This window comes from Choloepus didactylus, chromosome 23 (assembly GCF_015220235.1).
Source record: "Choloepus didactylus isolate mChoDid1 chromosome 23, mChoDid1.pri, whole genome shotgun sequence".
Taxonomy (NCBI): domain Eukaryota; kingdom Metazoa; phylum Chordata; class Mammalia; order Pilosa; family Megalonychidae; genus Choloepus; species Choloepus didactylus.
Window position 1 is genome coordinate 11,781,814 of NC_051329.1, and position 12,450 is coordinate 11,794,263.

General features: G+C 40.0%; 1 protein-coding gene across 5 annotated transcripts in view; it reads left to right on the forward strand.

Annotated features, from left to right (window-relative positions):
* The window catches only part of TRAFD1 (TRAF-type zinc finger domain containing 1), a 39,690-nt gene that overhangs the window by 4,788 nt on the left and 22,452 nt on the right, over window positions 1–12,450 (forward strand). The window contains exons 1-2 of one of the 5 annotated variants that reach the window (XM_037816635.1): window positions 8,504–8,633; window positions 11,107–11,172. In XM_037816635.1, the coding sequence (XP_037672563.1) occupies window positions 11,126–11,172 (47 nt within the window). In that variant the 5' untranslated portion in view covers window positions 8,504–8,633; window positions 11,107–11,125. Of the gene's footprint in view, window positions 1–8,503; window positions 8,634–11,106; window positions 11,173–11,912; window positions 12,199–12,450 lie in introns of those variants that run through there. The other 4 variants (XM_037816638.1, XM_037816636.1, XM_037816639.1 and 1 more) reach the window with 4 other exon arrangements.

Sequence of the window (12,450 nt, forward strand, 5' to 3'; positions counted from 1 at the left end):
AGTGACCAGCTGCAGGCCTGTCTTTACCTGCTCCTTGGGAGGTAGGTTCCACACCCTTTGGCAGGCCTGAATCATTTCAGGTGACAGATGCAGTGACCAGCAAGGGAGACAAAGCCCATCCTTCTTGTTATACAATTCAGAACTCTAAGAGATAACTATGGAAAAGTGCTTGGCATACAGTAGGTGCTCATTAAATGGTGGTTTCCATTTTTTTTACTTAGCATATGGTACATCCCTCATTGCTATCCTTTTTGGTATCAGATTTGCCCTGGTGAGAAACCGTCTCCCTGGGTGGATTGTGCCTGAATAGCTGGGGGATACAGAGAGGTGGGCCCCATTACTTGTGTGTGGTGCTTGTGGCCAGGTGTCTCCACCTGGTGACTCTTCTAGCTTTTCTTTGTTTTTCTTTTCTATCTTGATGGATATGTCCCAATATCTAATCCTAATCCTTCACAGAATAAACAGAGTAGTGACGTCTTTCACAATTTTCATGGTTGGTTTCCTGCACTTTTGACAGTAGAATAAACAGCAACTCTGACTCAGAAATCAATCAGGTTTGGGTCCAAATCCAGGCTCTGATGTTTATCAACTGTGTGATCCTAAGCAAGTGACTGAATGGCTCCAAGCCTTGGTTTCTGCATTTGTAAAATTATGAAAATAAGAGGCTACCTTATAGGGTTATGTGAGGATTAAATGCTACAATCCGTATACAGAAGCAGGCAGAAGCAAAGCACTCAACAGAACTCAGGTATTATTATTATCTCTAATATTAGTATTGTTACTCTTGTCTTTTAAAACTGTAGAAATCACTTCTCTGATACTTAAGGGCAACAAAGAAGGAATTATACCCAAGTCTAACATACCATGCCCCCCTGGTAGGAATAATATCTTGGATCTTGGAATCCCCCACAGATCTCAGTACAAAGTAGGTGCAAAGTTAAATTGGACGGAAACCAAGACAGAGAAACACGGAACCTAAGAAACACAGAAGTAAGAGTTGGGAGAATCTGAATTATGGTCTTGTTTGGCCAGTAATTCATGGTGTGACCCTTGGCCTCAGTTTCCCCATCAGAAAAAGAGGGGATAGGAATGAGGCAGCACCACTATGCAGGAGCTGTCTACCAGGTGGCTCGTGAATGCCAAATTGCCCAGGTCACTTTACAAATCAGAAAGAATGGATCTCTTTTTAACTGTGTTGTTTTTGTTTAATAAAACATGAGATGCATTTAAAAGCTATATTTGTGTATGTATATATATATATATTTTCATTTTTATTGAGATTGTTCAGATACCATACAATTACATCTGTGCATCCATCATACTTAATTTTTGTTCAATTTTTAGAAACTTTTCATTACTCCAGACAAGAAATAAAGTGAAAGATGAAAAAAAGAAAAGGAAACTCTAATTCTCCCCTATCCCTAACCAACCCCCCTCAATTGTTGACTCTTAGTATTGATATAGTACATTTGTTACTGTTTATGAAAAAATGTTGAAATACTACTAACTGTAGTATATAGTTTGTAATAGGTATATAGTTCTTCCCTATATGCCCCTCTATTATTAACTTCTAATTGTATTGTCATACATTTGTTCTGGTTCATGGAAGCGATTTCTAGTATTTGTACAGTTGATCATGGACATTGCCCACCATAGGATTCAGTTTTATACATTCCCATCTTTTGACCTCCAACTTTCCTTCTGGTGACATATATGACTCTGAGCTTCCCCTTTCCACCTCATTCACACACCATTCGGCGCTGTTAGTTATTCTCACATCTTGCTACCAACACCCCTGTTCATTTCCAAACATTTAAGTTCATCCTAATTGAACACTCTGCTCATACTAAGCAACCACTCCCCATTCTTAAGCCTCGTCCTATATCTTGGTACCTTATATTCCACGTCTATGAGTTTACATATTATAATTAGTTCCTATCAGTGAGACCCTGCAATAATTGTCCTTATGTGTCTGGCTTATTTCACTCAGTATATTGCCCTCGAGGTTTTGTCATCAACCCATTTTTTTTTAACATGGTTTTGTTCACTCACCATACATTCCATCCCAAGTAAATAATCGATGGTTCTCTGCATGGTCATACATTTATGAGTTCACCACCTTCACCACTATCTATATAAGGGCATCTACATTTCTTCCACACAGCAGGAGGGAGAGTCAAAGAAGGTAGAGAGGCAAAAGAAAGAGGAAAAAAAAAAATGACAGCTAGGAAGCAGCATGTATATATTTTTTATACTCACCTTTATTGAGGTATAATTTACATAGCATAAAATTTACCTGTTTTAAATGTACAATGCAATGATTTTTGGTACATTTACTGATTTGTGTTGTCATTACAATAATCCAGTTTTAGAACATTCCCATCATCCTGATAAGATCCCTCTATAAACTATATGTTTTTATTTTTTAAATATGGTTGAAAACATACAATATAAAATATATTTGAAACATTTTTCAAACATATGTAAAAGTAAATAGAATAATATCCATGCATACTTATCACACAGATTTAACAAATGTTAACGTTCTGCAAGCATACATGATACTGCATGTACATTTCTTCACTCCCTCCTCTCCTAACCTCCCTGTTCTGCTATTGGCAGGTATCCTTTCTTCCCTGTTTTAACATTATTAATTCATATGTATGTATCCATAAACAATATATGATATTGTTGTGTTTCTCTTAAAATTTATATAAATGTTAAACTATTCACATACTTTTGTAAGTTGCTTTTTTAGCCTAATAGCTTGATAAATATTCCCTAATTACACTTCACCAAGGTTGTACCAGTTTACCCTCCCAATAACAGTGTGTGCAAATGCCAATTTCCCTTGCCAACAGAGAATGTTCTCAAATGTTTGGCTCTTTGGCAATCAGATAGTGAAAAAGTTATCTCTGTGTAACTTTAATTTGTGCTTCCCAAGTTATAAATGAGATTTAATAAGAAACACATAACTAAGCATATTTTCACCTGTTTAAGACCAATTTGTATTCTTTTCCTTTGATCATTCTGGTCATGTCCTTTGCCCATTTCTGTTCAGATTGTTAGTCTTTTTTCTTATTAATTTGCAGCCACTCTTTCTATATTAAGGAAATTAGCCCTGTGCCATACATAGGTGTTGCAAATATTTTCTCCAGTGTATTTTTGCCTTTTGACTCTTGGTGTGGATTTTTTCAATGAAGAATTGTGGGGTTTTTTTGTTAGTCTTCCCCCAGTCCAATATTATTTTAAAATTACTTTAAGTATTCTCCTACTATTATTATTTTCTTTTGATATTCCTACCCTTGAGGAACTCAATCCTATCACACACCACTTTATCTTTTTTTTTTTCCTTCAGACAAACAATGCCCCTACTATTCTCCCCCTCATCCCCTGGTAACCTCTGATCTACTTTCTTCTCTGAGGCTTTGCTATTTCCAGTCATCTCTTTTAAGTGATATCTCACAATATTTGTCCTTATGTGCTTTGCTTACTTCACTGAGCGTAATGTTTTCAAGTTTGTCCATGTTGCAACATGTCTCATAACTTCATTTTTTCTCATGGCCAAATAATATTCCATTGTGTGTCTGTACCACATTTTGTTTATCTATTCATTTGTTCATGGACACTTGGGTTGTTTCCACCTTTTGGCTATTGGATTCATTTCCCATCTTCTGACACATAAATGCCTTACCAATAAGTCTAGAGTAGTCACTACTTCTTGCTCACTAGGTCCAGTCAACATGATATCATCAATATAATGTCTGATGTCTTGTGGGAGGGAGAAACAATCAAGGTCCCGGCAGACAAAATTATGACATAGGGCTGGAGAGTTGATATACTCCTGAGGTAGGACAGTGACTGTTAGCTGCTGGCCTTGCCAGCTGAAAGCATACTGTTTCTGGTGGTCCTTACTAACAGCAATTGAGAAAAAAGCATTTGCCAGGTCAGTAGCTGCATACCAGATACCAGGGGATGTGTTGATTTGCTCAAGCAATGATACCACATCTGGAACAGCAGCTGCAATTGGAGTCACCACCTGGTTAAATTTACAGTAATCTACTGTCATCCTCCAAGATCCATCTGTTTTCTGCACAGGCCAAATAGGAGAGTTGATTGGAGTTGTAGTGGCAGTCAACACCCCTGCATCCTTCAAGTCCTTAAAAGTGGCATTAATCTCTGAAATCCCTTCAGGAATCTGGTATTGCTTCTGATTTGTTATTTTGCTGGGTAGGGACAATTCTAGTGGCTTCCACTTGGCCTTTCCTATCATAATGGCCCTCACTCCACCAGTCAGGGAATGAATGTGGGAATTCTGCCAGTTGCTGAGTATGCCTATTCTGGAACTAGGAAAATAACCATAGAATGGGTCCAGAGAACCACTAAACCCACAGTGAGATGGACTTGAGCTAAAACTCCATTGATCACGTGACCTCCATAAGCCCTTACTCTGATTGGTAGACCATAGTGACATTTTGGGTCTCCTGGAATTAATGTCACTTCTGAGCCACTGTCTAATAATCCCTGAAATGTCTGATCATTTCCTTTTCCCCAGTGCACAGTTACCCTGATAAAAGGCTATATTTCTCTTTGGGGAAGGCTGAGAGGAAGATTAACAGAGTAAATTTTTGACAGTGTAACAGGGTACTTCCCCAAGGGAACCAAGCCTTCCCCTGGTTCAAGGAGCTTTGGGTCTGTAAACTCTCTCAAGTCTGGGGATTGATTAATGGCCCGTGACTCTCTGTTTTGTAATTCAAGTTAAGACTTCTGTTCACTTGATCTAGAACTGTTCTGCTTATACAGATCAAGTAAGAATTTAGTAGACTGCCCATCTATTTTACTTCTACATACCCTATGATCTACTAGCCAACACCGTAGGTCTTTGCCAGCCAGATTATTTTGACTGCTGCTTTGAGTCTGCTGTCCATTATGGTAGCTACTTCCATCTTGTTTTTGGTGATTAAGTGCTGCCACGGGGCTTCTGCCAACTCAGGATCTGATCATCCCAAATGTGTTTAAGGATTCCAGTTCAGTGACAGCAGTTCCCACAGTAATATCTGACCTACATAGAAGGGCAACTACAGAGCTCTTCAGAGATGACGGAGTGATCTCACAGATTTATTCCTCATAGTCCTAGTGTAAGGTGTGTCCTCTGGACATTCCTGGGGTGAGTGAGCAGGTTTTACGTGGTAAATCCATTCTAACATTCCAATCTCTCTAAGCCTTTGGATCCCCTCAACTACATTATACTAGGGCAGTTCTGGCACTTCAACCTCAGGTAATATTGGCCAACTTTTGACCTGTGTTTCAGCCAAGCACCCAAAAAAAATGTTAAAGCCCTTTCTAACCCCTTGAGCTACAACCTAGAATCCAGAATCTTTGCCTAGTGGGCCCATATCAATAAATTCAGCCTCATCCAACTTTATACTCCTTTCACCATTATCCCACACCCTTAATATCCATTCCCACATATTCCCCTGATGTCTGTCTATATAAATTGGAAACAGTAGCAGACATCTTTGTAATTATGCAGCCTGATTATTTCTGTAGGGTGAATTCCTAGAAATTTCTTGGTCAAAAAGCATAAACAGCTTTAAGGAAGAGAAAATATTCCCTTTCTGTTGCCATGGCTTCAGGATATGTTTTTTGAAAGGATGCTGTGTAGGTCATAGGATTTCTGGAAAGTTTTGTTATAGGTTGAAGGACTTTTGTGGGCTGGCCTAAGACTGGAAATAACACCTTAACACTGCCTTTATGGGAAAATCAAGTTCAGAAACCTCTTTACAAATCATCTGAATTCATGGCAGTCAGAGGCCATGCTTAATTCATTGTTTCAACTCCAGGACTTTGTGGACCCTCAATGTGGTTTGGGTCATCCTGTAGCCTAACTGAGCTTCCCCCACCAAAGCATGCTTCAGTCCATTGTCATTACCATTGGTAAACTCTGGGAGAGCAGGACCCTGTCTTTGTTTGCCGTAGAAACTCGATAATATTGTCTGGGATGTGTCACATAGGTGTGCTCCATACATTGCTGAGTAAATCAATGAGGCTGGTGTGGAAAGTTTCCTGAGCTTCAGGTATTGGTTGGCCTGGATTTGAAATCAACACTTTATGACCAAACTATCTATCAACAAGGAATTGGTTAACTAAGGTATGGTATATCCATATAATGGAATACTATGCAACTGTGAAAAAAGAATGAAGCTGCTCTAGATTAGATAGATGTGCTAATAATGGATAGATCCACAAGAGAGATTAAAAAAAAAAACAAAGGCAAGGTACAGAATAATATTGAATGGTATGTTCTCTTTGTGTAAATATATAAAAAGAACTGTAATGACCCTGTATTCCAGTTTGCTAATGCCACTATTATGCAAAATACCAGAAATGGATTGGCTTTTATAAAGGGGGTTTATTTGGTTACAAAGTTACAGCCTTAAGGCTATAAAAGTGTCCAAGCTACAGCAATAACAATAGGGTACTTCCAGTGAAGGATGGCCAATGGCATCTGGAAAACCTCTGTTAGCTCAGAAGACACGTGGCTGGTGTCTGCTTGCTCCCAGATTGCGTTTCAAAATGGTGTTCTCCACAATGTCAGCGTCAGCTTTCAGTGGCCATCATCAAAATGTGTCTTGCAGCTGCAGCACTAAATTGCTTCTGTTTGTCAGCTCTTTTACATGCCTCCAGTGATTTAATTAAGACCCACTCTGAATGGGTGGGGAAACACCTTCATGGAAATTATCCAATCAAAGATCTTGCCCACAGTTGACTGAGTCACTTCTGCATGGAAACACTCAATCAAAAGTTTCCAACCTAATCAACACTAATATGTCTGCCCCCACAAGATTGCATCAAAGAACATGGCATTTTGGGGGACATAATACATCCAAACTGGCACACCCTGTGTGCATATGTTTATATTTCATTTAATTTTTTTCTGGGAGGAACCAAAAGAAACTTTTAACCAGCTATTTTTTGGAGAAAGGGGGTGTGGTGGAATGAGGGAGGATTTTACTATTCTCTTATTTCTTATCTCTATCATTTTAACTTCTTAACCTTAAATATCACTTTAAAAAATTGGTCATCTGTGATTATCTGATTATGACAGTAAGAATTAAAAAATTTTTTTAATTTCCCTTATACTTCAAAATACAAAATAAAGAATATTGGAAAGTTTGTTTCATTTTATTTTGGTGTTGATTCACTCCAGACACTACTTGGACCTTTTTACAAGTACAATTTCAGGTACAATTGACCAGAGTACATGCCTATATTAGGTGCTGGCCAAAAGCCACTTTTGGTAATAACTAACCTTTGGATGGAACTTTCCCCTCTTAATTCCCTCTTACTGCATTCCAGTCTTGTCTGTCCAGACTTTTTTCCTTACATATAGTTTTTTTGCCTGTTTTTTTCCCAGAATCTTTTAAATGACTGCATTTTTTGGCTAACATTCTTTATTAAAGAAAAACATATTTCTTCTTCTCATTTTTTCCTCAGTATATATGCTTTATATATACTTAATACATTATTTAATATTAATATACTTATTTTTTCTTTTTCCTTAATCATTAATGAATATACTTTTTTGTAAACTTTTATTGAAATATAACATTCCCCAGTAAAGTGCTTAAATCTTAAATGTACAGCTTAAGTACTATTTGCTAATGAAAACATTCATGTTACCCACTTTGCAGATAGAGATATAGAGATTTCCTGGACTTGGAAGTCTTTTCTTATATACCCTTGCGGTATGTACTCTCCAAATGTAGCCACTATGCTGACTTCTTTCACCTTACATTTGTTTTGCCTGTTTTTGAACTTCATATATTTGGAATCATGCAGAATATTTAATCCAAGTATTCTATCCTGTTGTAAATTTTGCTTTGTAGCCTGCTTTTCCTGCTTAGTACTATCTCATGAACATTTTGAAATTATAATCTTCAGTAAAATCTTAGTTTTAAATTGCTGCATTGTATATTGTATGTGATCAAATATACTTAAATGTGTTCTCCCCTTTTCATCCCATTGCAAGAAGAGGAGCTTAAAGTACATGCAGGCAGCAATTGGAGAAGCTGGGACTCTAGCCTGGGTCTAAGGCTACCATCACTCTCCCACAGCGAAAAGCAAAGTACGCAAATTGGTGAGAGCCTTGGAGAAGTCTGACACAAGAGCATCATAATAGCAGCAAGAATGACTAATAAGTATTAATGGCCCATGACAAGGGAACAAATGCCATTAATTATCTTAATATATTAGGCAGATTAGTAATGTTTGCACAATATTATTCATGCAAATATTAGCCCGAGTTGGGGGCAGTTGCTGGGCCCAACACCAGGTTTGTAACTCAGGGCTTTACCCCTTATTCCAGAGGTGCAGGGGCTGGGACTTCCAGGGGCACGCCCCCACGGTGCTCCGAGGAGCCAATCTACGTGCAGAAGGCGGGACTCTGCGAGCGACAACGACGCTATCCAATGAGCCGACAGCCTGAGCCGCCACTTGGCCAATTAGGGCGCCCGTTCGCGGTGGTCGGAAGTGGTGAGGCGGCTTCGGAGAGCCGTTGTTCGGTACAGGGTCTGAGGTGGCTCCGAGGCTGTGGCTAGCGGGTGGGCTCGACGTCTTTCCTCTCGGCTCAGGTGAGATGTAGCGGCGGCTGGCGCCTTCGGAGCCCCTCTGGTGTCCATTTCGGGTGGAGGCCGGCATTCCCGGTGTGTGTGTGTGTGTGTGTGTGTGTGTGTGTGTGTGTGTGTGTAGACAAGGGAACTCTAGGCCGGGAGGTCGCGGCCATAAGGAGAAAGATGCCCGCCCCGCGGCGTCTCCTCAGGCCAGTCGGGAAGGTTGCATTTTCTCCTCAGGGAACCGAAGCCTCGACAGCCCCCGGCGGCGCAGCCCCTTTCCTGGTCTTGCCCGGGGAGCTGGGAAGAGGGCGTCTTCCGAGCGTCTCTGTGGGCACCGCGCCCCGGACCAAGTTGGGCCGGGCCCGGGCCGGGACTTGGGGAGTTTAATGGGCGGGGCGGGGCCCCAGCCTCGGGCTGGCGGGTGACCGAGCGCGGCCTCTATGCATAGGGTCCCGGGTTCGAGCCCCGCCTCTGACGAGCCGTGCGGCGAGTTAAACTGCCTTTCTGGACTCCTCTTTCTTAGGCTCTGAAATGGAGATAATGACATTCATTTCATAAGATTGAAAGCTTAACCGTGAAAAGCATTTAGCACTTCAACTCTCAATAAATTAAGTACTGTTATTGGCGAAGCTGGCGCGCTCTCCAGCCCCCACCTCCTCCTGTTCTAGGAAAGAGGCGTCTCCGATCTCACGGGGGAGGGGGCAGTTGGGCACCGCCTTGGGGGCTGGACCCTGCGTTGGTAGCTCCGCCGCTCGGGCTGAGAGGTGGCCCCCGAAATCGCGGGAGACCTGGCCGCCCCGAACCGGCTCCTTCTAAGGTTGAAGATTTTTACTGTGCCACAGCAATTCCGTGCATTCATTCGCCTGTTGACGCCTCCCAACTGTCAATACTGTTGGAGTACTGTCAGCTATCAGCGTGAGGAATCTGAGGGCCAGAGTAGTTACATCACACATCTAGACTGAGTGGCAGAACCAGAGTTTGACACCCAGAGATACTGACTCCAAGCCCCACATGCCACCCCCAGTCCGCCGAAGCTAAAAAACTGGGCCCTTCCTTCTCCCAAGGCTCTGGTCTTAATTCAGAGGGATCATTCAATACAGCACACCTAGAAGCAGTAGGACAGCCCTTGAGGGAACGTGATTTGTTTCCTTAGATTGATGCTTCCTATCCCTTATTGTCCACTCATCAGAGTGGACATCTTGAACCATGTCACTCCCTAGTTTAAAACCCTTCAGTTGTTTACCACTGACTTGGGAATAGAATCCAATATGCATTCTGTGAAACGGCCTTTCTTCTTACCAGCACTCCCCTTGCTTATTATGCTCTGCCAGATCTACCTTTACTTTCTCTTTCCTTGCTTTAAGCCTTTTTCTCTTCCCACTACCTGAATGGGTTTTCCCCTCCCTTCTATCTTCTGTGCTTGGCTGGCTCTTTCTGTTGCAGGTCTTAGTTTAAATGTCACCTCCCTAGAAAGTACTTCCCTGACCACCCTTATCTAAAGTAGGTTCCCCTCCACTCCATCCCTATTTGTCTATGTACTTTTTCTTCAAAATACTCAGTTTAAGTTATATTTCTTCCTTGACCTCTAGACTGCTCCAGGTGAAAGACTATATTTCTTTAATTTGTACTCACACTGTTATTGTGTGCACAATATCTGGCACACAATATGGTCTTAATAAGCATGTAGCAGGTTGAGTGAATAAGTTTTGAAAAGTGACAGTTGGTTTGGTAATGCCAAGAAGGAGGGCATTATTCAAGACTATTTTTGTGTCATGGAAAGGAATAATTTTAAAAAGTAAAAATTGAATGTAAAGTTGACAGGGCTTTGTTTTCTGCACTAGCTTCTTGTTTTAAAAGAAGGCAACACTTTACACTAGAGAAACCTGGCAGACATCTTCTCAACTAAGTCATTAAAGTTAACATCACCAGTAATATTAAGACAGTTGACATCATGTGCCTTCTGTATGATGATGCACCAAGATGGGTACACATCACTTCTATTCTTGCCCAAAATGCATAACCCAAATTTAGTCATGAGGAAACATTGGACAATCCCAAATTAAAGGACATTCTACAAAATAACTGGCCAGTATGCTTAACAAAGCCATAAAAGACAAAGACTTGAAGAATTATCCCAGATGAAAGGAGATTAAGGAGAAATGACAACTGAATGCATTGTGTGATCCTGGTTTTGATTTTGGACCAGAAAAAGGGCATTAGTGGGACAAGTATTGAAATTGGAATAAAGACTAGTATTGTTTCCATGTTAATTTCTTGCATTTGATAATTTGTGATTATTTATGATATGAACTCTTTTGTAAGTCAAATTATTTAAAAATGGAAATTAAAAAAGAACCCAAGTGTTGGGTATTAAATAATGCCCTGGTTTTGGTGGTGTTTTTTGTGCACTGGTTTTTTTGTTTGTTTTGTTTTTTGCATGACATCTTTAAAGAAGAAATGAAATTGAAAGTTCACATTTCTAACTTTGTAGGTTTTAGGAAGAGCGAAAGATGGCTGAATTTATGCATGACCAGGATACTCAACTGTGTGACAACTGGTAAGAAATCAAATCTAAAAAATGTTGGAGTGAGGACGAACTTCTTCTGTAAAGAATTGGTCAATTTTTTAACAGGGTTAAAATTGTGACCATATAGTGTATTGTGTAAATATATGAGACTAGAGCTTTATAACAATTTTGGATAAGCTGCCTCTTTGGGCAGTTTGACAGGGTGGTTGGTTTAAGGCAGTGTAAAGTAATGATTGGAGTGAAGGGAAGAGCCTGGTGGTCGGGGATCTGATTACTGCCCTTAATTAGTTAATGACTTTTGGCAAGTTATTTGACAGCTTTGGAGCCTCACTTTTTTGATATACTTTTCTGATATACAAATAATGATCAGCTTTCATCCTTTTTGAAGGTTTGAAAAATATTGTCATACATTTTTTTAATACTGAAAATATAATAAAATGTGTTGAACTAGATCATTGTTTTTCACAGTATGTTTCAAGAATTTCTGTGTGTGGCCACAATGGTTGTGTTGTTGATGGGAAGTAAGGTTTGGTGAACTTGGCATTAGATCTAGTGGCAGAGCAGTTCAACCAGATCAGGTCAGTTTTAACTCTTTTAATAAAGGATTTTGTTGAAGGGGAATGTTCCTCTGTTTAAAAAAAGATGGGTGTGTGGTCTCTGGTTGAACTCTTAAGCCAGTGCAGGTTTATTGTTTCATGATTCTAAAACTAAGATTTAGTGAAGACTGTGTACAGTCTTGAACGTGGAGCTTCCTGTTTCTGTGTGTGTGTGTGTGTGTGTGTGTGTGTGTGTGTGTGTGTTTAACCCACGTGATTGACAAGAAAGCACTTCTCTCCTGCGGAAATGAAACCTAGGAGTACAGTTAATGATCAGCTGATTCTTGGTGGGGATTTCTCAAGAACTTAACTCGGTATTTTGCTGATGAAAGAGTGCTCTTATTGAAAGCTAAAGGAAAGCAAAACAGAACTGTGCTATGTTTAGCTAATCTAATTGTGGCAATAGAAAAGAGATGTGGGATAAGGAAAATCGTTTAACTCAGCTTGATGAAAGATTTGCGTAAGATAATTTTTCTCTTTTTTGTTGTTGCCTTTTTATTTCTGCCCAGTCTAAATTGCAGCAGAATTAGAATATAATTAGAGCAGCTGTTGTTCACAATATTCTTTCCCTGCTTGAAACTGAAATTTTTCTGAAGGTTTCTTAATATATTCCTACTATGCCACTATTGCTTTGTGCCATTTCATAAAATATTGTGACTTTGTTTGAGTTTTGTATGCATACACTGATATAATCAATAAAGCAAATAATCAC